General features: G+C 40.9%; 1 protein-coding gene across 7 annotated transcripts in view; it reads right to left on the bottom strand.

The window, feature by feature from the left end:
• CORIN (corin, serine peptidase) overlaps nucleotides 1-27,909 on the bottom strand; it is a 263,542-nt gene that overhangs the window by 85,235 nt on the left and 150,398 nt on the right. For all 7 annotated transcript variants that reach the window (XM_043438349.1, XM_043438343.1, XM_043438344.1 and 4 more), the window contains one exon: nucleotides 11,162-11,275. In XM_043438349.1, coding sequence (XP_043294284.1) covers nucleotides 11,162-11,275 — 114 coding nt within the window. The remainder of the gene's footprint in view (nucleotides 1-11,161; nucleotides 11,276-27,909) is intronic.

The following is a 27,909-nucleotide window of genomic DNA, read 5'->3' as shown; positions in this document are numbered from 1 at the left end:
TGATTGTTTCTCCTGAAGCAAAAGTCTGCCTCTCATTCAATCGGTGATGGGTACTTCTTTACCATGGGGCTTCCCAGGTGGCCTTAGTGGTTAAGAACCTGCCTGCCAATGAAGGAGATGTAAGAGACATGGGTTCGATCCCTGGGTCAGGAAGATACCCTGGCGGATGGCATGGCAACCCACTTCTAGCATTCTTGACTGGACAGGGGAGTGTGTGGCCTACAGTTTTCAGGGTTGCAGAGTCAGACATGACAGAAGCGACTTTGCACACGTGCACCTCTTTACTCTAAACATCCCAAATTCTGTAACAATTCATTATCGAAAATCTTGGGCACTGACTAGTGAAACTGTGAGCCACATCAAAATATTATACTTGTTATTTACATGAATCATCAACTTCTGTTTCAAAGAGCACTCTTCTAAGAAGTTACTTAAATACTTTCAGAATCACACCATTTTAGAAATGGAATGTGCCTTAGAGAGCATCTGTTCAGCACCATCATTAAGAGGGCATACCCACATGCACACGCACATACAGATACAGAACCTTGTAAGTCCTTTTTTTTTTTTTTTTTCATTTCCCCTGGGCCAAATAATTTTCAAATGAGGACAACCATCATAAGGGAAAACATAAGTACTAAAAAGAGGTGCCAGCTTTCACCTTGACCACACTATTTCCCCCCATTCAGCCTAGGGTGCTAACTCCCCAACCCACACCCTACTGCCAGCTGAGCTGACCACACACATACTGGCTGAGTCAAGAAAGGTTGATTGTGGTTCTCCTGCCCACTGAGCAAAGCTGGGGAATTTGTGCATCAAGATATATACATTTCCTCAGGAAATGTTAAAGATCTTTTTGATTTTTGTTTTACTTTCATCTCTCATGAGAAGTTTTGAATCAGCATGCTAGAATCAGCATTATGGGGGGATCTTCACCTTGACCACCAGTGCAGAAGTACTTACGTCACCAGAGGAGGAGGCAGTGTGAAAGGGTGATAGATTTTAAACATATGAATTAATTTTTTAAAGCAGTACACATCACTTTTTTGGATGGTAGGACTGGAGAATCAAGTACCTCTTTCAGAATCTGATTAACCTGAGAACACTTAAAATATTTCCAAGGTCCATTCTGGGATCCCTGATAATTCATACAAAAAAACCTCATTGGATGTATTTTTTAAATTAATGCTGTCACTGATTAACTTATTTCATAAATGGAGATGATTCAAACATTTTTTATAATTCCTCATTATTCATACAGATTACTCAACTTTCCACTACTATGACTTTCTTGGTTAGAAGCCATTCTCAGACGTTAGATACAAAATTAGCTGCATTTGGAAAACAACTTGTTACCTCCCTAAGGTCTGTGTAATTAGTAAACACAGAAAACCTTAACCAGAGGCACTGCACACCCAGAAATACATGGCAAACAGCAAAGATCACAGTGCTTCCTTATATTGGAGAATAAATGTTTATTTCAACTGAAAAGAGATGCTATAAGTGCAATTTGGGGCCAACAGATCAAAACCTACAGAAGCTGCTTGCTGTGTGTTTCTTGCTCAATACAACCATAATTTTGCATAACCTAAGGTGGGTATTTTTCTAGATACAGATCTTTTTTTTTCTGAATGAGAGTTTTGATACAAAATGCTACTTCTGAAGTTCTTGCATGTTAATATTTATTTCAGTCCGGCATCTTGCACTATTAACTTTTATCCCTCAAAATTGTCATTAAATGAAAAGAGACAGCTAAGGAACAGAAAATCTTTTTCTCAAGAGCTTCATTCAATTTACTGAGTCTCTTGAGTCTGTAAACATAATCATGTTGCCTCAACTCAGGATTCAAGTAGGGATGCTCAGTTTCCTCCCAGAAACAGCCTTGTTTTGAGATGACCAAGAGGTTAACCAGTTTGCCCAGAGTTTCCCAGCTTGTTACAGTGATCTGGGCTCCTTGATGTCCTGAGGGTTCTCAGCTATTGACGTCTAGCTCCAAAGCAGGATTTCTCAGCTGCAGCACTGTGGACCCTTGGGGCTGGGTGACTGTGGTGGGAGCTGTCCTATGCGCTGCATGTTCAGCAACAACCCCAACCATGGCCCAGTAAAGGCCAGTAGCGTCCCCTAAATGTCCCCAGTGGCCCAATCAAACAGGCCTCCAGACACTGCAAACATCTAGGGGGTATTGCCTCTGACAGAGAGCCACTGTGCTGGAATGTCCAACCATCACTTTATTCCAAGGCCAGTTTTAATCCTGTCTTTCCCATTGGCTCTCTCATGCCAATTGGGTAACCAGTGATCTGTGCTCTTCTCTCTCACAAGATCTTTCTGTTTACACCACCTTCTGCTTTGCCATACCTATTATATTGGGCTTCCCAGGCAGCACGAGTAGTAAAGAACCAGCCTACCAATGCAGGAGACATAAGAGACATGGGTTCAATCCCTGGATTGGGAAGATCCCCTGGAGAAGGGCACGGCAACCCACGCCAGTATTCTTGCCTAGAGAATCCCATAGACAGAGCAGCCTGGTGGACAACAGTCCATAGAGTGACAGAGTCAGACACAGCTGAAGTGACTGAGCATGCATATCTATTATATTGTTCTAAAACATGATATTTAATTATCTCTGTGTTTATGTTATGATCTCTATGTCATTTCCCTGATTAGACTAAAAGGCTCATGAAGCAAAAAATCATGTCTTAACAGTCTTTATATTTACTAGGTATCTAGAACAGGCTTCACACATAGCAGGAATTCAAGACTATTCAATAATTTTATTGATCCCATATCATCAGATGGCCTCAAATCAGGAGTGAGTTTTCCAGACATCTGAAACTTCTTCCATAAGAGTAGAATGAAATATTTTTATTTTTATTAATTTGGTTGAAATCTTTCTAGTATTTATTTGCTCCCCTGTCTTAAAAAATATAGTAGCTACAGTCATTTTTGATGATTCAGAAACATTATTTGGAATATCAGTTTTTATTCTGTGCTACTTGGGTGGCCTCCTATACAAGATAGCTTCATGTGGTGCTGCTTTTAAAATCATTGTGCATATTGTAGTATTTCTGTCTTGTCCACAATGTATCACCTGACCTTTGGTGGGGCAGGAGTGGGAGGGATGTTGGAAGGACGGCATGGAGAATAAGATAACAACCACAGTCACAACCATAAATCCTAATGCTTTTTGAGAATTACTGCATGCCAGGCACTGGTCTCTGTGCTTGACATCTAGTGATTCATTATTCTGCTCAACAATTCTAGAGATAGTTAGTATAATAATAATATTTATTGTCTCCATTTTACTGATGAGGACACTAAGACCCAGAGAGATTGGGTACCTTGCCATATTTGGAGAGGCAGGAAATGATAAAGAAGAGATAGGAGGGGCTTCCCTGGTGGCTCAATGGTAAAGAATTTGCCTGCCAGTGCAGGAGACACGGGTTCAATCCCTAGTCCTCAAAGATTCCACATGCCTCGGAGCAACCATGCATCACAACAGTTGAGCCTGTGCTCTGGAGCCTGGGAACTGCACCTACTGAGCCCACACACCACAGCTGCTGAAGCTTGCACGCCCTAGAACCCATGCTCCACAATAAGAGAAGCCACGCACTGCAACTAGACAGCAATCCCCGCTTGCCACAATTAGAGAGAAGCCGCAGAGCAAGGAAGCCAGCACAGCCAAATAGAAAGCAAGCAGGAAAGAAAGAAACAGGAACCCAGGCCGCCTGACTCAAGACCTCGTACTATTAATCTGTGTGATAATTAGTATAACTAATTATGCTAACTGGTGTATTTAGTTAACTCAGTATAATTAGTCTACCACAGTACACAAAAATAAATGGGGTAACAACCAACGTTACCCCAAATTCAGAGTGAATGACTCCTGAAATTATTTGACATTGGCTTGCATGGCACAAAGTATGGGGACTTTATGGCGGTTCTTTTCCCTGTGACAACCCTTTTTCTGAGGCTTTTTCATTTGCTAAGCACCTGCTGCATATCAGATGCTGTTCTAGGGCTGGTTACAGAATCAAAAGATGATAGAATATTAGCAAAAAAAGAGACCCCAGACACCCTCTAGTGCAGGGGTTTCAAACCTGACTGCGCTAGAATCACTGGCAGAGTCTTACAAAGGGACTGCTGCCTGGGCACAGACTGCCGGCCTCCCTCCAGACTGACAGAGCTGGAATTTCTGCAAGTGGGGCTTCCTGGAGATGCTATTGTGCTGCCAGTCTTGATGACAAGGAGAACCAGGCAGTGAGATATAGCCTATTTCAAGTCACAGAACTCGAAATTTAAAAAACACTTCCTAATTTTCAAAAATCTTTTCTCTAGACCACTAAAATTCTTCCCAGTGGTTGGATACCTGTCCGTTTTACCAATACTTAAGGAAGAGACTGGAGAAGGAAATGGCAACCCACTCCAGTGTTCTTGCCTGGAGAATCCCAGGGACGGGGGAGCCTGGTGGGCTGCCGTCTATGGGGTCGCACAGAGTCGGACAGGACTGAAGCGACTCAGCAGCAGCAGCAGCAGGGAAGAGACAGGGCTTCCCTGGTGGCTCAGACAGTAAAGAATCCGCCTGCAATGCAGGGGACCTGAGTTTGATCCCTGGGTCAGGAAGATCCCCTGGAGAAGGGAATGGCAACTCACTCCAGTGTTCTTGCTTGAAGAATTCCATGGACAGAGGAGCCTGGTGGGCTACAGTCCACAGGGCTGCAAAGAGTTGGACACGACTGAGCGACTAACACACGCAAGGAAGAGATCAAGAAACACAACAGAATGAGTTGGGAGGAGGTCAGGAAGCAGTCCCAGATACCCGGTGAGCCACAGTAATAGACAATTATCTCCCTCAACATAACCGAGCACCCAAACTAAACATTTTCTTGTCATATGAATGATAGGAGCACAATCATTCACCAAATTTGCACTTTCTGGACACTGGCAAGTCAAAGGCAGCACAATTAAGAGAAAATAATTTGATTTGGACCCATTCAGGAGTGGGTTCAAATCTGGCACTTTGAACCACTGGCAAATTATTTCATTGCCATGAGTTCCACCTCTGTACCTGAACAAAAAGGAATAATACTTCCTTTGCTGAAAATTAAATCACATCATGTAGGTAAATGCTTCTACCACAGTTGATTTGAGAACTCACGCAAACAGCAAATCCCTTCCCTTCCTTCCTTGGAAGGCAGTCTTCCTTCTGTACCTGTGAGAACCCTCAGAACATGGTAAATCTTTGAGCTCCAACTGGGAGTGTCCAGCAAAACCTCCTTCTCCCCTCGGCAGTATATATGGGCTGCATTCTAGCTCTGATCCATGCCCTAAGTCAGACTTGACACTATTCCTGCACTTCAGCACGGTGACAACAGCAGGGTGGCCCCTTCCGTGAACACACATGCTGCAATGCCACAGGCCCCGGCATGCTAAATTGCAGAGGCAGATGTCCTTGTAAGGTCAGCAACAACTGCATGCGAAGCTTTCAATGTCTAAGCATTTTCATGAACAAGTATTCTGAAGGGATGTATTTCCTCAACGAACCAAGCCAAATGGTTTTTGAAGTATGTTCATGAGGAAGAAAAGCCCGTATCTTCCTTAATAAACTCTTCCACTCCTGGGATATTGCTGACTACCTTACAGAATAATAATAATACCTTCTTTGTTCAGTGACTGACTGGGAAAATTTACTCTTTCAATTTCAACAAATGCAGCAGAAAGCTCCTCTTACTGTTTAGAGTGTAACGTTCCATGCAATGGGAGATGAAGCCAGTGTTGGCCTACCTCAGAGGTAGAGGTAGAATTTGAATATGACACAACATGGGCCATAATTAGGGGATAAACAAGAGATTCACTGTAACTCCCATTACTGTATATAATTCTATAGAACCACTTAAAATCCCTACTGTAGGTGCTTTGTATAATATTTGCTCCCAAATCCATAGCAATATTCCCTAATATAAGTATGTGCTCAGACACTCAGTGGTGTCCGACTCTTTGCAACCCCATGAACTGTAGCCTGCCAGGCTCCTCTGCCATGGGATTCTCCCAGCAAGAATACTGGAGTGGGTGGCCATGCCCTCCTCCAGGGGATCATCTCAGGGATTGAATCCACGTCTCTTAAGTCTCCTGTACAGGCAGGTGGGTTCTTTACCACTAGTATTACCTGGGAAGCCCAATGTAAATATACATCTCATAAAAAATGTTTTTCATGTACAATAGGTTTTTCTGAGGAGAGAATTCCAAGTTATAAAACCAAATATCTTAGTGAAAACATTTCTAACAAAATATGAGCAACATAACTGAAATTCTATAGGATGCTAGATATTATATAAAATAAATAAATGAATAAATAAATGTGAGGTCATATGTAAACAAATAATTTTGAGGAAATACCAAATTAAGATAAAATTAAATTTTTTTTAAATCAACTGGGATTTATCAGAAACTTTAATGAGCAAATATGTATTGTAACTCTCTAGGAAATAAATCAGGGCTTCCCAGGTGGCTCAGTGGTAAACGAATCCCCCTGCCAGTGCAGGAGTTGCAGGACACATGGGTTCAATCCCTGGATCAGGAAGATCCCCTGAAGGAGGAAATGGCAACCCACTCTTGCCTGGAAAATCCCATGGACAGAGGAGCCTGGTGGGTTACAGCCCATGGGGTTGCAAAGAGTCGGACACCACTGAGTGTCTGAGCACATACGTATATTAGGGAATATTGCTATGGATTTGGGAGCAAATATTATACAAAGCACCTACAGTAGGGAGGTCCTACTTCTTTGTGAAGAGTTGGACACGACTGAAACAACTGAGATCTGACAGACATCATTTCTCAAGCTTTTTCCCCAGGCATTTTGCAAGACTCAGGTACTATGGAATACCAGTTTGGGAAATACTGACCTTAACTAAATATTACCACAACATACTGTCTTTGAAAAGTTATGGCAAATAAATGTCCTAGAAGCCTTCATATGGAAGAAGAGTTGGCCCGCCTGGTAAACACACCAGAGGAATCTTTCAATTGAGGTGAGCAATTGAGAGGAGCTCTTATAAAGCTGTGGCAACTCCTACAGGAAGGAAAACACAGCTTTTCCCATAGTAACAATTGCTGGTCATATAACCATGAAAAAGCAATTTAAAAGAAAAAAGCAATTCAAACACCATTGTATATGGGCTTGTTTTGGAGGCAGATCCTGCAATGTATTCTTGAGGCTAATTTTTCCATTTTATCTGTTGCATAATTGCAAACCAATTTGAGATCTGAATATATATTTGATGTGGACTGAAAGACTGTGTCCTCTCAAAATTTATAGGTTTGAAACCGTATACAAGCCCTGTGCCCTTGTCTTTGTCTGACTCAAGAGTTAATGACTAAGAAATGTGAAGATGTAGAAACAAAGAACACCTGTTGGGCTGGGGAACCAGTAACAATTTAGACCACAATTCTGTCACATAACAGAATCACCAAACTCCCAGTTCCCTGAACGATACAGATAAATGCCTGACACACACTCATAAGTTGTTTTTACAGGAAGCAGACTCCCTCCAGATGAAAACTGCTGACCACAAGAACATAGACTCTAGACTGGTTGAAACCAGAAGGCTGATAATGCTTGAAACTTCACCTGATGCCCACCAATCTAAGACCTATTCATGAGCTGATCATGTCCTGAACACTATAAAACTCCTCACTACCCCCTCCAGGGGGGGTCACACAGTTCAGGGCACTAGTGCACTGAGGCCTCCTTTGCCTGGCAAAGCAATTAAAGCTGTTCTTTTCTATTTTACCCAAAGTCTGTCTCTGTGTTTCTATTCTGTACCAGTGAACAGAGGCTGAGTTTCAGCAGCATGTTGAAGCTTTAATCCCCAACATGATGGATAAGGCCTGTGAAGCAGTGATAAAGATCAGAATTCGACATCCATTTATGATAAAAATCCTCCAGAAAGCAGGAATAGAAGGAACATACCTCAACATAGTAAAAGCTATATATGACGAACCCACAGCAAACATTATCCTCAATGGTGAAAAATTGAAAGCATTTACCCTAAAGTCAGGAACAAGACATGGGTGCCCACTCTCACCACTACTATTCAACATAGTTTTGGAAGTTTTGGCCACAGCAATGAGAGCAGAAAAAGGAATAAAAGGAATCCAGATTGGAAAAAGAAGAAGTAAAACTCTCACTGTTTGCAGATGACATGATCCTCTACATAGAAAACCCTAAAGACTCCACCAGAAAATTACTAGAGCTAATCAATGAATATAGTAAAGTGGCAGGATATAAAATCAACACACAGAAAGCCCTTGCATTCCTATACACTAACAATGAGAAAACAGAAAGAGAAATTAAGGAAATAATTCCATTCACCATTGCAATGAAAAGAATAAAATACTTAGGAATATATCTACCTAAAGAAACAAAAGACCTATACATAGAAAACCATAAAACACTGGTGAAAGAAATCAAAGAGGACACAAATAGATGTAGAAATAAACCATGTTCATGGATCGGAAGAATCATTTTAGTGAAAATGGGTATACTGCCCAAAGCAATCTATAGATTCAATGCAATCCCTATCAAGCTACCAACGGTATTTTTCACAGACCTAGAACAAATAATTTCACAATTTGTATGGAAATACAAAACACGTTGAATATCCAAAGCAATCTTGAGAAAGAAGAATGGAACTGGAGGAATCAACCTGCCTGACTTCAGTCTCTACTACAAAGCCACAGTCATCAAGACAGTATGGTACTGGCACAAAGACAGAAATATAGATCAATGGAACAGAATAGAAAGCCTAGAGATAAATCCACGCCCCTATGGACACCTTATCTTCAACAAAGGAGGCAAGAATATACAATGGAGAAAAGACAATCTCTTTAACAAGTGGTGCTGGGAAAACTGGTCAACCACTAGTAAAAGAATGAAACTAGAACACTTTCAAACACCATACACAAAAACAAACTCAAAATGTAAGACCAGAAACTATAAAACTCCTAGAGGAAAACATAGGCAAAACACTCTCTGACATAAATCACAGCAGGATCCTCTACGACCCACTTCTCAGAATATTGGAAATAAAAGCAAAAATAAACAAATGGGACCTAATTAAACTTAAAAGCTTTTGCACAACAAAGGAAACTATAAGCAAGGTGAAAAGACAGCCTTCAGAATGGGAGAAAATAATAGCAAAAGAAGCAACAGACAAAGAATTAATCTGAAAAATATACAAGAAACTCCTGTGGCTCAATTCCAGAAAAATAAATGACCCAGTCAAAGAATGTGCCAAAGAACTAAACAGACATTTCTCCAAAGAAGACATACAGATGGCTAACAAACACATGAAAAGATGCTCAACATCACTCATTATCAGATAAATGCAAATCAAAACCATAATGAGGTACCATTTCACACCAGTCAGAATAGCTGCTATCCAAAAGTCTACAAGCAATAAATGCTGGAGAGGGTGTGGAGAAAAGGGAACCCTCTTACACTGTTGGTGGGAATGCAAACTAGTACAGCCACTATGGAGAACAGTGTGGAGATTCCTTAAAAAACTGTAAATAGAACTGCCATATGACCCAGCAATCCCACTGCTGAGCATACACACTGAGGAAACCAGAACTGAAAGAGACACGTGCACCTCAATGTTCATCGCAGCACTGTTTATAATAGCCAGGACATGGAAGCAACCTAGATGTCCATCAGCAGATGAATGGATAAGAAAGCTATGGTACATATACACAAAGGAATATTACTCAGCCATTAAAAAGAATACACTTGAATCAGTTCTAATGAGATGGATGAAACTGGAGCCTACTATACAGAGTGAAGTAAGTCAGAAAGAAAAACACCAATACAGTATACTAGTGCATGTATATGGAATTTAGAAAGATGGTAATGATAACCCTGTATGCTAGACAGCAAAACAGACACAGATGCATAGAACAGTCTTTTTGACTCTGTGGGAGAGGGCGAGGGTGGGATGGTTTGGGAGAATGGCATTGAAACATGTTTATTATCATATGTGAAACAAATCGCCAGTCCAGGTTCGATGCATGAGACAGGGTGCTCAGGGTTGGTGCACTGGGAAGACCCAGAGGGATGGGATTGGGGAGGGAAGTGGGTGGGGGGTTCAGGATGGGGAACACATGTACACCCATGGCTGATTCATGTGAATGTATGGCAAAACCAATACAATATCGTAAAGTAAAAAAAACAAAAAAAATGATCAGAAGGGTGGGACCCTAGTTCAACTGAGCTGATACCCTTATAAGAAGAGGAAGAGACACATGAGAGCTCTCTCCTCCCTACCTCCTCCCTCCTCTTCTCTTCTCCCCATCTCTTGCTTTCCCCCCAAAGAGGTTATTTGAGTACACAGGCATATGGCAGTTACCTGCAAGCCAGGAACAGAACTCTCATTAGAAACTGAACCCTATCAGGCCTTGATCTTGGACTTTCCAGCCTCCAGAACTGTTAGAAAATGCATTTCGGTTGTTTAAGTCTCAGCCTGTGGTATTTTGTAAGGCAGCTCAAGCAAACAAATACAATATTGGACAAACCACCGTTTTTCATCAAAACGAGTAACCAAATCAATGATAAGAAAGTGGAGGATGTTTAAAGGCTGAATCTACCGATCCACAGATGCAGAACAGTTGGCTCATGCCTTGCCTCTCTCCAGGCTGAGAGGAAGCATAAACAAATAAGACATTTTGAGTCTTCTGTTTCACAAATGTTAAAAATCATGAGTGTAAAAAATTTCCTATTAAAAATATCCTTCTTTAAAAAAAAAAGTTGACCTTTATACTCTTAGAACTTTAAAAACAAAAACAAAAATCCTCACCCAAAGAAAATAAATGAAAAGCCTTTTTCCAATTTTAAGATACTTAAAGGAAAAACACTCTGAGCCTGACCTGTTCCAAAGCACATCTAGCTGTCAAGTTCCTAATGGAATCAGGCTTTTGAAAGGTGTGCAAACATGAAGCTATCGTGTGGGGTGGGGGAAGATAAACATTTGCTCACTAAAGAAAAGCAAACTAACAGCAGTCCACCCAAGCGCGGCTGGTTGTCAGGACCAGACAACAGAATGCTCTGGTTTCCAGGCCCCTGAACAGAATCCATGTCCCGCAGACAACCCCCATCCCGCCTGTCACATACTGCAGTGAGCCTCATCACTCCAGTCATCGCAGTCATTGTAGCCGTTACACTGCAGTTTCCTGGGGATGCAGATGCCACTGGTGCACAGAAAGCTCTCGCCCCCTCTGCAGAGCACTAAAAAAAAAAAAAAGGGAGAGAGGCAGAAAAGCAAAGTCAAAATAAATATGAGGGTTTTTTTTAAATTAGGAGAAACAAAGAACAGAAAGAAAACCTTCTCTGGCTGTTCAACAGAAGTGTTTCCCAACTCTCTCAGTTTCATTGTCACCAATTCCTCTCTGGCTTTCCAGAACACTAATTGTAAAATTACCTGGGAAGAATACAAAGTGTTTGCCTGAGAAAAGTGAAAGGAAATTCACCAGTGGGCTTTCGAGAGCAGCCTCGTCCACTGCACAGCTTACGTGCGGAAAGATACCAAATGGGAGTATTTTTTTAATAACCGAAAACTATTTTGAAGTGAAATTTATTGAACAAACATTTAAAATCCTTCTACAACACTCAATGTCATGCAAAGAAACTTAGCTACAAATAGGCAGTTGATATGTGCTTGAACACAGGCATAGAGACCCTATGCCTTGTATTGAAATATATTTATTTACTTGCTTTAATAAAAATGCCAGTTAAAAATGTTAGAGTCTATTTTGGCCTAAGGAATGTGAAACAACATTAGCTAATAATATTTTCTTTCTTTTCTTTTCCTTAACACGGTTGCACTTTGGTATTCTTTGCTTTAAGTATTATGTTCTTTTTCTTCTCAAAATTCAACAAATATGCAATTATTTCAAAATTACATTAGACAAAAAGTGTGGGAGAAGAAGCTAGAAAGATTTTTCCAAGGGAGCCCATTACTCAAAGGACAAATTAATTCAACAAAATGGGTGTTAAAATACACGTCAATATTTGGCAATTTGCATCAAATGCCTTTTAAATGTGTATAACCTTTGACCCAGCAATCTTATTTCTTGGCCTTCACACAAAGTAAATCATTATGAATAAGTCCAAGTTTTTACATTTAAGGGTATTAATACCATCGAAAACTGAAATAACAGCTATGCAATAATAGAAGACTGGTTACATAAATTTTAGTGCTACATAATAAGGGATACCATTACGGCCATTGAAAATTATATTGCAAAAAATAATGTCCTGGGCCAAAGTTCAAGATAATTTAAGTGTAAAAACACCATCTGGTTCTAAAAAAGAGTAATACGATTTGGCCTAGAAAGAAGTACTAACATATCTAAGGTTACTATGATTATCTCTAGTATTGAAAGTAATTTTTATTTTCTTCATTGTACTTTACTCTGTATTTTACAAATGTTCTTAAAATGATCATGTCTTATGTTTATAATCAGAGAAAAACTCAACTTATTTTCATGAGCTCCCAATTCAGAGTAATGGTAAAATAAATATAAGCCTCCAAAATATTTTTCTCTCCCTTCCACAAAAGTTAGCAGGATCAGTCTATGGTCATCTGCCTGGCCACTGTCACCATTCCCTGAACTGTGTATTCCTTGATGAGATGAACCTCGTAGTCTAACTAAAGGGAAATAGGAAATATGGAACATTTAACTCAGAAACTGAAATACAGAAAACTTCAGACAGAACATTCCAGGCAGTCAGGTCCAAGACGTTCACATGTTCCACATTCCCCAGCAGAGTGGTTGGCACTCAGGAGGTTCTTAATTAAAGGGAAAAACTCACTTCCATCTCAATGGAGCACAATATATTGCCACAAGGCAAAGGAAAAATGCAATTAATGGATTATCTTGCAATGCTATCAAGGAATCAGAGTTTCAATTTGTTGAACATTAAGTAAAAGTGCAAGTGTGTTAGTCGCTCAGTTATATACGACACTTTGCAGCCCCATGGGGTATAGCCTGCCAGGCTCCTCCATCCATGGAATTCTCTAAGCAAGAATACTGGAGTGGGTTGCCATTCCCTTCTCAGAGAATCTTCCTGACCCAAGGATCAAATCTGGGTCTCCTCCATTGCAGGCAGATTCTTTACTATCTGAGTCACCAGGGAAGCCCTGTTGAACATCAAGTTTGAACTTAAGCCCTGTTGAACCAGTCAGTTTGGTATGTTTTGTATGATGGTAATTCATATGTAACCTTCACAATATCAACAATGAAAATCTGGATTTCCATTATATCTCATGATTTCTGAATCAATACAAATGACATCTATGGATTTCAACTGCCAAGACATGCAACAAGCTTAAGTTTTATAGAGTCTTAGAGTTGGAGAAGGGAACGACAGAGGATGAGATGGTTAGATGGTATCACTGACTTAATGGACTTGAGTTTGAGTGAACTCTGGGAGTTGGTGATGGACAGGGAGGCCTGGCATGCTGCGGTTCTTGGGGTTGCAAAGAGTCAGACACGACTGAGCAACTGAACTGAAGTGAACTGAGAGGACTCAGCCCAGAATTGCAGTACTCTAGCTACAGACAGAAACTCCTCAACCATGCAGGAAACCAGATATAAAATGAAAAACCATAACAGTAAAGATATTACTGGCCAGTCTACACAATAGCCTCTCTCTAGGGTTAAGAGAAAGTTTTCAAGGAGTACGTGTGCATCCTATTATGAGATTGTTTCTGTACTATGCTAGAAAGTGCTGAAATTCCATCTGTCTGCATTTCAGCAGCTGCAACCCCTCAGAAGAACGACTGCATTCCCTGCATTATGGTTTGATGATTCCTTGGGAAATGTGGCTCAAAGTTCAACATTAAATAGCGCCTAACATCTCGGCTTCATCTTTAAGACCCCATATGTTTTACTCCAATAAAGCCATTCTTGTGTAAGGTTCTATAAAATCTGGATCAAATTTAAAACATGGCATTGCTGACATGTTTTGATTACTGATATCCCATGTCTTTGCTGATTCAGCAGAAACTGATTTCTTTTGTGTGGTTTCTCAGTTGGAGAAGTGGCAGTCCGTGGTTTTAAGACACTGAAAATTGTTTCTTTATTCTTATTCTCCCTTTGCAAGTCCTTTGGATGTTCACAGCTTCATTAATGAATATTCTTTGTACAGTTAGGATAGCTTTGTACATTCTCTTTCTGTTTGATGTTTTCTTAACGTGTATTCAGAATCTTCACTTTTGTGTAAAACTGTTTGTATTTGTGTAAAACAGTTCAACTTGCAAAATATTTCAGACATATCTCATTTAGAAGTTCCAAAGAGCTCCACAAACTACACAAGTAGGAATTCTATCACAACTTCCTCAGGGTAAGTGGTAGTTTACAAACAGAGAAACTAGAGCATTGTGTGGTTTAAGACTGCAATGCCCAAAGCCATGGGGCTAAGAACACATTAGAACTCCCGAGTCCGGGCTCGGCCCAGTCCTTCACGCCACGGCCACTTTGTGCACAGTTGATAGGCACTCAGTTCAAGGGTACCCGGTTCAGGCAAAAACTCAAACCAGCCTTTTTCTTTCTAAACAGAAGATAAATATCTGTTCTTCAGGTAAACTACACCAGATGAGATGACATTCTTTGTGAGCTCTCAATTTTTGGAAAATACCCTGAGAGAGCTCTTAACATGTTTTTGGAGAGATTTTTCAACCGTAAATGTCACTCTTATAACAATCATCTTCTAATAGCCTTTAGACTGAGTCCTTAAGATGACAAAGGGATATTCCCAGAGGTGAAGTCATGCTATCCAATCTTGACATCATTTTCATTAACATCTATAATTTTACAGTGTATAAATTGGACTTTAGATCAATGGCAGGTTGATCAATGGCAGGTTCATTCATTGATTCAGAAAATATTTACTACCTCCTATGTGCTAAGCATTACTCTAGCAGTAATGCCAGATACAGCAGTAAAGAAAACAAAACAATTTCACCTTCATGTAGCATGTATTCTACTGACCATCATCTAGTAAAGAAATTTTACTAACTAAAGATGCTTCATTACCAAAATTACTTCCATTTACACATATGACAATTAATATTAATACACTAATAGCAGAATACAACGATATATTGTTTAAGATACTAGTTTACATATCCTAATGAAGAGGACAATTATGACTCACTTGGACTTCAGAATTTCATGGATTCTGAAGAGTATATACCCCTGAGGATGATCAGCTCTTTTCAATATTTTTGCTTCTGATAACAAACTGCTGAAATAACACCTATAACCTGAAACAAACTTCAGATTTTCTGCAATTGCTTCCAGCCCTCTCAGATCTCTCTGTCTGTAATACAGCATGTATATCGGCAAATCCTCTCATTACTTTGCTTTTAGAGTCTTTTCTCAGGAATTACTCACTGGTCTCACTGCATAGTATCCTCATTCACCATGCCTTTGAGTCCTTGATTAAAGCCTAAGGCTCAAGTTCAACTCTACCTCTGAAGAGAAAAACAAGCTGGCACGCAACAGCAGCACCACCCGAGCCTGTCCTGACGGAGAGCTTGTCAGCCCTGCATCTCATATGCCGCTCAAATTAAGTTACTACCAACCATGTTGCGCTTAGCTTTTACAAAGCTGTTTGACCGTATGAAAAAGAATGAGGTGATGTAAGAACACTTCTTGGGGAGAGCACTGCATTTCCTGTAGCAGGTTGATGACAGGAGTGGGGTGAAAGGTAACAGCTGAGAGCTGTTGTTGTTTAGTCACTAAGTCGCGTCCCACTCTCTGTGGCCCCATGGACTGTAGCCCGCCAGCTTCCTCTGTCCATACGATTTCCCAACCAAGAATACTGGGGTGGGTTGCCATTTCCTTCCCTAGGGCATCTTTCCAACCCAGGGACAGAAGCCCAAGAGGTGAGAAAGGAGAGAGGAAATCCAAGTGGGTGCTGAATAATGAACTTTGTCTTTACTCTGCCTTCTAAGTCATATGAACTGGAAGGCCCTTCCTTTTGTTAGATGCTACAGTCCATGGGGTCTTAAAGAGTCAGACATGATTGAGCAATTCACACTTCCACTTTCAAGACATCTAGAGTAGGCTTAAGGCTCAACATTCAGAAAACTAAGATCATGGCATCTGGTCCCATCACTTCATGGGAAATAGATGGGGAAACAGTGGAAACAGTGTCAGACTTCATTTTTTGGGCTCCAAAATCACAGCAGATGGTGATTGCAGCCATGAAATTAAAAGATGCTTACTCCTTGGAAGGAAAGTTATGACCAACTTAGACAGCATATTAAAAAGCAGAGACATTACTTTGCCAACAAAGGTCCGTCTAGTTAAGGCTATGGTTTGTCAAGTGGTCATGTATGGATGTGAGAGTTGGACGGTGAAGAAAGCTGAGCGCCAAAGAATTGATGCTTTTGAAGTGTGGTGTTAGAGAAGACTCTTGAGAGTCCCTTGGACTGCAAGGAGATCCAGCCAGTCCATCCTGAAGGAGATCAGTTCTGGTGTTCACTGGAAGGTCTGACGCTGAAGCTGAAACTCCAATACTTTGGCCACCTCATACAAAGAGCTGACTCATTGGAAAAGACCCTGATGCTGGGAGGGATTGGGGGCAGGAGGAGAAGGGGACGACAGAGGATGAGATGGCTGGATGGCATCACTTACTCGATGGACATGAGTTTGAGTAAACTCTGGGAGTTGGTGATGGACAGGGAGGCCTGGAGTGCTGCAGTTCATGGGGTCACAAAGAGTCGGACATGACTGAGTGACTGAACTGAACTGAGAGTAGGTATGGATGGATTACAGAAAGCTCTGTATGAAAAGAATGAAATCCCCATAGAGAGAGAGGAGCCAGTGATGTCGAGCAATGTCGTGGGGGAGAGAAAGAGAGATTAAAAAATTGGTTGAATCTCCCTGAGGTACAGTGTAGAGAAGACCCTTTGGAAAACAGAAATATCTAAAGGGACATTTCAAGTTGTCGATGGGAGGTGTAATCACTTCCCCCACTGCCATATGGAATTGACAAGGATTATGTTGCTTTCTAAGTTTTTTCCACTCATTTATTTAACCAATTTGGCACTCCTTTAGAAGCATGAATACAGAAAGATCCCTTGCTTTGTAAAGACTATATTCTATGGAGAATATAATATCAACGAACATAATAAATAAGAAAATTATTATATATTAGGTTAGAGTATGATAAGGGCCATAAAGAAAAAAGCGTACAACAGAGAGATAGCAGATGTGGGCGTGGGGTAGGACACCCCCAAGTTAATTAGGGTGCCAGGACAGGCCTCATTGAAAGTTGACATCTGAACAGCACCTTCAAAGACGGAGGGCGTTAATGAAATCTCAGGGGACGATTTCGTTGCGGAAGCAAAGACCGTCAGGCCAGAACACAGCTGGCAGGAACACCGAGGAGACCACGTGGCTAAGGCAGAGGCAGGAAAGGGGTGAAGCAGCAAGGGGTGAGGCAGAGAAGAAGGGACGGCCCCAACATAAGGCTTTGCAAAGGTTTTGTAGCTTAGACAATACGAGTCATTACACAGTGACTTGATGAGTGAAGAGTGGCATGATCCGACTTATGTTTTCAAGGATTCTGCTTGTTGTGCTGAAAATATTCCAGAGAAGCCACAGAAGCAGTAGGGATAACAGGTAGGAGCCTACTGGATTTAATCCAAAAAGAGATGATGGGGGCTCAGAGGGGATAACGGTGGAAAGGCCGAGACATCATTAGATGCTGGACATACTTTGAAAGTAGAACCAGCAGGGTTTTCTGGCCCATTAGATGAGAGTTGTGAGGGAAAGACAAGAGACAATGGTGTCTAAATTTCCATCCAGCCAAACAACAGGAACTGCCATCTGCTGAGAAGGGGACGACAACTGAAGGAGCAAGACTATAGGGGAAAAAATCAGAAGCTACAATTTGGACATGTTGAGTCTTACATATCAAGTTGACACCCAAGCAGAAATGCTGAGGAGACAACTGGATATGTAAGTTCAAAGTCCAGGAAAGAGGACAAGACTACAACTATAAAAGTATGAGTCACCAGCAAATCAATTTAAAGCCAGTAATACCTGGATGAGAACATGAGGGGAATGGTTAGTGAAGAGAGAGAAGTGAGACTCGGCGAGATGGGGCAGAGAAGACAGCTGAGGGCTGAACTACTTCACGGGTAACAGCTACAGGGAAGAGGAGAAGCCAGCAGAGAGGCTGAGAAGGAGGCAGGAGGAAGCCCAGCACGTGATGTGTTATCCCAGAAGCCAAGTAAAGGAGAAGATGTCAGAGAGGATGGAGTGGTCTGCTGCACCAGAAGGGACCTGCTGACGGGTCAGGTAAGACCAAGCTGAGCAGTGGGGACACAGGTAAGCGCAGTTCCAGTGGAGCGGTGAGAGCAAACGTCTGAGGGCAGACGCTGGAGAGAGAATGAGAGGAGAGGAGTAACGCAGAATGAAAGGACAACATTTTTGACCCAGAAGAGAATAAACAAATGGGGCAGTAGACTACAAGGGAAGTGGGTCAAAAAAGAAATGTGCTTTTTAAAATTGGAGTGTTATTGTTTTACAACGCTGTTTTGGTTGGTGCCGTGCAACAGTGTGAAACAACCAAAGTATACACACATCCTTTCCTACTGAGCGTCCCTCTCACCCCGTCCCCATCCCTCCAGGTCACCACAGAGCGCCGGGCTGAGCTCCCAGCACTACGCGGCGGGTCACCACGAGACAGCTACTTTACACACGGCAGGGTGTGCACGTCAGCGCCGCTTCTCAACCCTTCCTACCCTCCCCTTCCTCTGATATGTGTGCAGTCCATTCTCTATGTCTGCATCTCCATTCCTGCCCTGCAAACTAGGTTTATCAATATCATTAGAAATGTGGCTTTTAATGCTTTTGTGTGAGTACATTCTTTGCAGGCAGCATGGAGTGGTATTAAGTTCTGCCTTCAGGTTGCCACAAGTCAAATAAACTATGACCGCTCTTAAAGATACAGGAGCTCAGGGATGGAGGATCATCACCATCAGGAATATATTTATAATCTAAAAATGAAGCCTGTCTTATAGCTGCCTGTCCCTTTACCCCATCACTGCAATGTGACTTCCTCAGAAGTATCTGTCTTCTGAGGTAAGTAATCCTTATTCTCTCCTTCCTCTTCTTCATCTATTAGACACCTGTTAAATGTGGGGTACAGGTGCTAGTCACTTCTAATAGCCCCATCAGGACTTATTAAACAAACCCCTATCACTTCGTGACTCATATAATTGATATTAGCAGAAGATATGTATTTGTTTGCTTATACTCTCTGCTTTCTAGAATGTAAGCTCCTTGAGAGAAGGAGCTTCATCAGTTTTTCTCACTGTTGTGTACTGAGTCTAGAGTGGAATTAAATATTTGTTAAATGAATAAATGAAGACTGAGAATTTACAGTGCCCAGCAAGACTATATGATTGTTCCTATTTATTGGTTCTACCTGGATAAGCAATAGGTATTCTACAATTCTGTCCTTCTAACTGCTAGAGGAATAAACTGCTGGTGAAATATGAGAGTCTCTCTGTGTTTTAGCAGGACACTTACTCAAACCCATGGACAAGTCTGGCTTCTGAGCAGCATCTGTTCCTATGTTAGAACAACGAGTATCAAAGGCCCTTCTACCTAAAATAATCTTCCCCACTGACCTGTGAGAGTGTGTCTAACATTCTCCCAACGCCTCCACCCATAGTACCCATTCCTCGGGCTAACATGGTGGCTTTTGGATGAACTCCAGGGTACCAAGGAAAGGGAATTTGGGGCCACATCATGGGGGAAGGGGTGTCTGAGTCACCCTCCTTCACTTCAGCCAGAGAGTTCTACCATTGCCTGGCTTATGTATTTGAGTCTGTATATAATTTCCTTTGAAATGGGTTTCTGCTGCCAAAAACAAGTTTGAAAACCCCTTCACCCTTAGGATTTTAAGTGTTCAGTTCATGTCTGAGAGAGCTTACATTTTACTTCATTCTCTTGGCGATGAATACTTAGCACTGAATTTAATTATAGACTGTTTGGTTTTTCATTTTACTTTGAAAGAAGGGGACGCAAGATAAGTAACTTTCATAATGGGGTGGGTGTGGGAGGCGGGGAGTTCAGGAGAGGTCTAAAACAGGAGAAAAACAAGTGAGAGCTGAGACCTAGGGCCACAGTGAGCTCGGAGTAGCCCTGCCTGAAGGTGCAGTGGGTGCGGGTCTAACTCCTTCACACTACGGGGCAAGAAATGCTGCATCACTCTATTTTTTCTAAATCAAAGTAATACATACTTCCCCACTCAAAAAAAGTGCAAAGAAATATTACTCAGGCATGCTTCAGGGGGCCTCTCCCTCCTTAGGTGGTATAAGGATTAAGAATAAAGGAAGGGGCTTAGCTTTAATTCCTTAGAGAACGGCTGAGGAGTTCATGATGCTAAGCCCTCATGGTAGACAGGATGCTTGTCACGTCACTGCCACGCCAGGGCCACGCCAGGGCCCTGGTCCCTGACGTCAGCCTTCCCGGCTGCCCCACAGGGCTGTTCCTCTCTGAGCCCTGTCCTTCTCGCCAGCAAGTGCTCACCAGTCCCTGCTACAGAAGGGACAGGCCAAAGCCCAGGCCCCTTCCAAACCGTGGGAGATGTCTCTACCCCTTCACACACTTCCACCATTATGCCTTGCCCTGGGTGATCACACAGTCTCTGCTCAGTCATTCTCTCCTCAAGGCTGCTCTCCCTCTTCTGAGAATGCACAGATGATAACACACACATCTATTACACAGATTTTTTTTCATTCATTGCAGAGGAAGCAAATGTTTCCATTAGTACCTTTCAACATCTTTGTTCCAAGGTAGTATATCTTAGGTGGTCAGTAATGCCTGTTGTATAAATGCACTTAAAGAGTTTTTAACTTAGATATTCTAAAAATAGAAGTGTTCAGTTCATGTCTGAGAGAGCTTACATTTTACTTCATTCTCTTGGCGATGAATACTTAGCACTGAATTTAATTATAGACTGTTTGGTTTTTCATTTTACTTTGAAAGAAGGGTTAGGGTTAGGGTTTCCTCCTTTATGATCTTCAGCAAACACCTGACTGCAAAGACAAGGTAAAACCAATCCCCTCACTACAGTCCAACTCAGTGCCTATTATATAACTTGTTTTTATTAGTGAGAAACCATCTCTGCCAAACCAATGTTCAAAGCAAGTTCAAAACAACTCCCCCAGTTAAATGTCCTTAAGACTGAGTTAGTCCTTGACTCACTTTTTTCCCCCTCTGAAATAAAGCTATGCTTTGACTGAATGGAAACTCTGCCAGCTGGCCTTCACCTTAAATTTCTGAAAATCAGAGTTAAGTATACTTATTGCCTGTCCAACAGCATGAAAGATCTATAATTCTAGAAAAAAACAGTCATAGTAAAATTATCTAAAAATCACTAGCAGGAAACAAGAATAGATTTGTAACTGGAAGCACTCTGATGGGAGAGGGGTGGAAATAGAGTTTAGAAAGCAGCTCATGTCATCACTCAACGTCTAAGTAAAATCACAGTATAAAATAAAATTAGACAAAACCTTGCCCAGTAATCTAATTAGACAGGGGAGAAAGTAAAGAAAGAACAGACTAAAGAGCAGGAAGTCAAGCTTTATGGTCAGAGACTGGCAGAAGGAGACTGCCAAGCAGAAGTCTGAAGAAACTCTTTGAAAAGAAACCTCTATTCATTCAACAGTTAGAAAGAGAGAGAAGAGAAAGGAAAATTTTTTAAATGAGAGAAACAACTTTCAAACAGGTATTATCTAATTAAAAGAATATACAAGTTTAGTACCTCAAGTTTTAGGGTCTAAAAGTCTTAAATAGGACTCTAAGAGCCAATTTTGTTGAAACAAAAAAAACCACTGGAAAATAAGATATATGACAGAACTCTGCTATTTATTATTTCCTGCAAATAAATGCAGTAACATAACTTCTAAAGAACATAAAAAATTTCAAAACTCAATGTTTATAGTTGACTCTCCTGTCAGGAATTATTATCAGGCAGGCAGAGATTTCTAAATTCAGAGATAATTACTCCAACATTTAGGGGAGTTCTGCTTTACAAACTTGCTTTGGGAAATAAACCAACATCTAAGTATTTTTGAGGTTTTCTCCAAACATATGGCTGTCTGAAATCACATTTTGCCATTACTCATTATGAATCATAAAACTGATAATGATGGTACACCATACGCATTACCTTTGACAAATTCAAAGGTAGGATGTCTTCTCTAAAAGAGCTAATGCATGCATATAAACCTAAGAGAAATAAAGGAGATTATATATGACTTGGAAAGAAAATAACAGTTTTGTGTATGCATATAGTAGTGTCTAAAATGTTATACATATTAACATTTTTCAGATCTTTATTAAATGTGTAAAATTCAGTCACAACATCTATGGAAAGACTTAGAAGAAAGACGAACATAGAAAAATAATCAGATTGAAGAGCCATCGCAGGGTATTTTTCTTAATTGTTGGGCTATACAAATTGAACTGATATCATTTTATAAGTTCATAGTGTGCAAATGTCATTTTCAACTCAAACCAGATTTCTTTTTAATCCAAGTTTCTTTTACCTTTGTCCATTTTATGTACTGACAATCTAAAAGTTTGAATAAATTATCTATGACTTTGCAGTACTGTGGGACTTAAGACCCATATACATGTTTAGAAATTCCCAAGGAACAAACTTTGAAAAAATATCTTTCAAGAACAGATTACAGGAATAAATTAGGAGATTGCTATTAACATACGCACAGTACTATAAATAAAACAGATAATTAACAAGGACCTGCAGCATGGCACAGGGAAATACACTCAATATTTTGTAAAGAAATTTAAGGGGAAAGCACCTGAAAAACTGTCTATCTATCTATCTATGTGTGTATATATATATATATATACACACACACATACAGAGAGATAATGGTAAAGAATCTGCCTGTGATCCAGGGAACCTGGGTTTGATCCCTGGGTCAGAAAGATCCTCTGGAGAAGGGAATGGCAACCCACTCCAGTATTCTTGCCTAGAGAATCCCATGGACAGAGGAGCCTGGCAAACTACAATCTGTGGGGTCGCAAAGATTCAGACATGACTAAGTGATACATACTACCATAAAAAAAATATATATATATAAATCACTTTGCTGTACAGCTGAAACTAATACAACATTGTAAATCAACCATACTTCTATTTAAAAAGATTACAGTTCTACCTTAGAGCCTAAAAATTCACTTCCAATCCCATTGAAGACTGTACCATACCACTTTCCCACCTATTCTCCATTACTGTTAATTATTGTTAATTACTGTAACAGAATATTCTAGACATTATCATTATCTCCAAGATACTGTAGGATCTATCAATCTTGCAGATCAGATCGCTAATAGCTGGATGCAAGATTCTGAACCGCTGGGTTGAAGCTCTGCCTAAAACCCTCTCTACTCTCCATCCTCATAACTGATCATAGCAAACCTTATTCACTTGCCCCCACACAGGAGACTGTGGGAACAGCACATATTCCATCATTTGGGTCAAAGCAGAGTTGGGAAAACCTAGATCCTTCTGACTACCTGACCCTTCAAGTTTAAACCACCCCTGATAATCAGGTCACTTCAATTCTAAATGCTATTATAATTAAAAGAAAATTGTGAGAAAATTAATTCATAAATACTCATCCTAATATCCTGATATAGATTGGGTCTACAGATAAGAAATGCAGTTATTCATAATAGTGACCCTAAGGTACCAAAATAAAAGTCATTTTGTAGAAAAGGTACAAACTTGGATTTAAATAGGCTACCTGTGCTGCTTAGACCAAGTTACTTAAGTTTTCGGGGCTTCAGTTTCTTTATTTGAATACTACCTGCTTTGGAATTATCTTTGAGTATACACTAATCAGTAACAGATGTAAAGTGCCAGGCACCAAATCATGTAAGGTCCGCTGTGTTCCGCTTACTATGGCTGGGAAGTGTGTAATTCGCTTCCCAAAGACAACCATCACAAAGTGTTTAAAAATGCCTTGTGCTTAAAGAGTTACCTGCAAATTGCTAGAGCATGTTATTCGCCAACCTTGCAGATATAATACTGCCCACTTAGACCTGGAAGTGAGGGCAATGCTATTCATTGTAACAACCAAGATAACTGGGAAAGAGCATTGTCTGAAGAGATCAACACCCTTAGGAATGGAACCAATGTAACAACATTAGAATTACTAACTTTTCTTTGGCTCACAAAAAAAAAAAAAAAAAAAAGGAAGTCAATTGCTCCAGGAAAGTTGACTTTCACTGTTGAATCGTCTGTACCTTCTTAAATGATTTACACGCTGGGGGAACACAGAGGTCCCTGAACTCTCTCTCCCCTGCTTCCTCCACTTTCTCCGCGGCATGCCCGTCACAGCACAGCACTTCATAAAATCTCCCCTAGTATCCCTGGTTACTAGTATTATATATAACAAAGCCACACAGACTAAACCTGACATGGAAATGTCAACCTTGCCTAAAACTAAATATAAGCACAATTTAATTAACTTGCATTCCAGAGTCATAGCTGCCAACTTACTGGGACCAGAAGACTTGGGTACACAGCGCCCAAGAGCTCAGAGGGAGGGGCAAACATGAACGTTTTCACCAAAATCTTCAGATGTTCCTTTGTACCAGTAAACAGAATAATGTCTCCTGTACACAGTACAGTGACCCAGTCAGTGGTGGAGAGTGGGGAGTGGTGGAATGGGCCACGGCAGAAGAGAAGAGAAGAGAGAGGTTGAGAGAGGCTGGAGTCTCAGGAGAGACAAACAGGAACCAGAAATGAATGACAGTCCGGCACCGAGGTCAGACCTAAGTCAATTAGACAAAGGTCTACTCTACCCCTAAAAGGAGGAAAGATGCTGCTGCAGATAATGGAAAGTCAGAAACGATGTGCCTGTCACTATAAACTCTCAATACTGCAAACGGAGGAGTGATGTAGTCTCCTCTACAAGTACTCCACTGCTCAGCCTCCTGAGCTTACGTGAATACTGGGAAATGTTGTCACACAAGTTTCATCCAGTGGTGCGTGGGTTACGGGGGTACTGAGCTCACCTGTGGGTGCTGTCCCTGGGGAAATGTCCATTTTCTCCCACCTGTCCAAAGGACATGGAGCGTGCAGCTGCCAAGCGGAAGCTCAAGATGGCAGCCGTGCTCGGCGCACAGACGCTGCTGGCGCCCGAGGGGAGAGCTCCGCCTGGGACCTGCACAACCTGAGAGGCTGTGGAAATTCGTAGGGAATTCCAGCTGGGAGACTCCTCTTTTCCGAAAGGCATCCTTTGCTCGTGTCTATAACTGGGTAAATTTGAAATCATGGTGTCTCATTTCTGCCAATTATTACTACAGAGGAATAAAAAGTTCTTCCTAATTGAATCTTTGGCACATTTTTCTATTGGTTTTCTTCCTTATTGATTTATTGAAACTCCATCTGCTTCAATTATTTTTCCCTAGACCATCACTTACTGGTCTTTTAAATTCACAGTCTTTTCAGCTGTAGAAAAGTTTTACATATATGTGAAGTCAACTATATCAGCCTTTATGGTTTATGTCTTTATAAACTGTGTCATAGGACAGAAACTCTAGGAGGGCAGAGATTCAATCTGTTTTGTTTCCTGTTATAGCCATAGGCCCTAGAAGAGCAATGGACACATAGTGTGGGCTAAATAAACTTTGCACTCAGCTCAGAACCTATTTAGAGTAGAAGGAAAATACCATGGCCAAACTTAAGACTTGTCAAGGCATGCCAAAAATAGGTCACAGAGATATGGAAATCAAGTCAGGCTTCCTAATAGTCAAAACCGATTTTGCCATGGCCATAGGTGAAAGGCTACAGATTGACTAATTTTTGCTAGGGTATCATTCCTGATTATCATTTCACATGATACTTCTCATATTGCTGAAGTGGTCAAAATGTTATATACACAACCTGACCTGTATTTAGTGGAGCAGAATGAAAGAACTCTCAAGATGCTTTCCAAATTTAAGCTTCAGTAAAACGGCAAAGCGAAGAAGCTGGATAGTTACTTTCAGCCAGTCACTTTCTTAACACTGACCACCAGAGGGAGGCCACATCCCGAAGCAAAGCAGAGCACAGAGCCCATGCTACAGCTGCAACAAGCGTCTGGTTGTGTGACCGTGATGGAAAGCAATTGCATTTTGCACATCTTTACTAATTATGTTCAAATAAGATAATGGGACTACCGTAGCAGTCCAGCAGTTAAGACTCTGCGCTTCCAATCTAGGGGGAATGGGTTCTATCCCTGGTTGGGGAACTAAGATCCCACAGGCCATGCAGCCAAAAAAAAAAAGTTAAAATTAAAAATAAAATCACATTAAAAATCATTTTTACTTCAAATACAGACACAAACATAAGAATTCTCACAGACCAATGCATTATATATATATATGGAACAAAGTACTTGGTGCATTTATTTCAGAATTGACGTTTTCCATTCTCATAGCAACCAATAATTTCAGAAATCCAGTTATTAGCTTTATTTCAAATGGCTTTATGTACATTTTTAGAATTGTCACTTGTACCTAATGTGATTTTTGTGGAATGGAAATGATTTTTCAGCAGGTGACCTCATTACCAGATAATCTCGTTTAGAAATGCCTTTAGAAGGTCTCACCATGGCATCCACATTGAAATGAAAGGCTTCCCCTGACATGTTAGTCCTAAGCTACAAACTTTTCTGCTCTAAGAACTGTGAAGAAAACTGCCAACTCTTCTCTGCAACTATCCCCCTTAGAAAATGCCCATTCCAGGGCCGTTTACAAGTAGACAGAAAAGGAGGCCAAATACTCTGTAAAATTTGGCTTGATTTGAAGGGCCCTTGGGAGATCTCACGGCCTAAAATATTTCCCAGCTGGATTTTATTCATTTAACTTATGCCAAAACTTGACCATTAAAAGGCAGTTCCCGGGGACTCCTCATTTACTCAACCAACTTAGAATTCTCGGGTCTGTCAGCAAAGGGCACAGCGCAGGGCATGGCAGAAAGCATAAGGCCTTGTAGACACTACAAGAGACAGGTCATTATCAATGATCAATACCTCCAGAGATAGCACTTTATAAATACTTACATTTTTTGTTTATTTTTTAAAAGATGTTTAAACATTAGTATAAAAAATTAGGAAAAATTAGTATAAAAATTAGGAAAAATCTAGAGTGGGCCCCAGCAAGGACATACCTGGGTACAAAGACCCCAGAGGAGCAAGGGTCAACACGGGAGCAATAGGGGCCACAGAAGCCGGGGTGGTGAACTCCATGGGAATCAGAGAGGTGAGACCTCTCTTGCTAAAAATCTCACCCAGGATTAGATACCCACAACTTTAAGCTAATACTGATCAAACATATTCTCTTTATCAGGCAATGTCTGAAAAGCTTTGCCTTAATTTATACCTAAGAACTTCATGGCAAAAGATGGGAAAACAATAGAAAAAGTGACAGACTTTATTTTCCTGGGCTCCAAAATCTCTGCGAATGGTGATTGCAGCCATGAAATTAAGACACTTGCTCCTTGGAAGAGAAGCTATGAGAAACAAAAAAGCAGAGATACTTCTTTCCAACAAAGGTTCATCTAGTCAAAGCTATGGTTTTTCTAGTAGTCATGTATGGATGTAAGAGTTGGACCATAAAGAAGGCTGAGTGCCAAAGAACTGATGCTTTTGAACTGTGGTGTTGGAGAAGACTTGAGAGTCCCTTGGACTGCAAGATCAAACCAGTCAATCCTAAAGGAAATCAACCCTGAATATTCATTGGAAGGACTGATGCTGAAGCTGAAGCTCCAATCCTTTGGACACCTGATGCGAAGAGCCGACTGATTAG

Source organism: Cervus canadensis, chromosome 19, assembly GCF_019320065.1.
Source record: "Cervus canadensis isolate Bull #8, Minnesota chromosome 19, ASM1932006v1, whole genome shotgun sequence".
Taxonomy (NCBI): domain Eukaryota; kingdom Metazoa; phylum Chordata; class Mammalia; order Artiodactyla; family Cervidae; genus Cervus; species Cervus canadensis.
The sequence above is the reverse complement of the archived record's forward strand: the minus strand, read 5'-3'. Positions and strand labels throughout refer to the sequence as shown.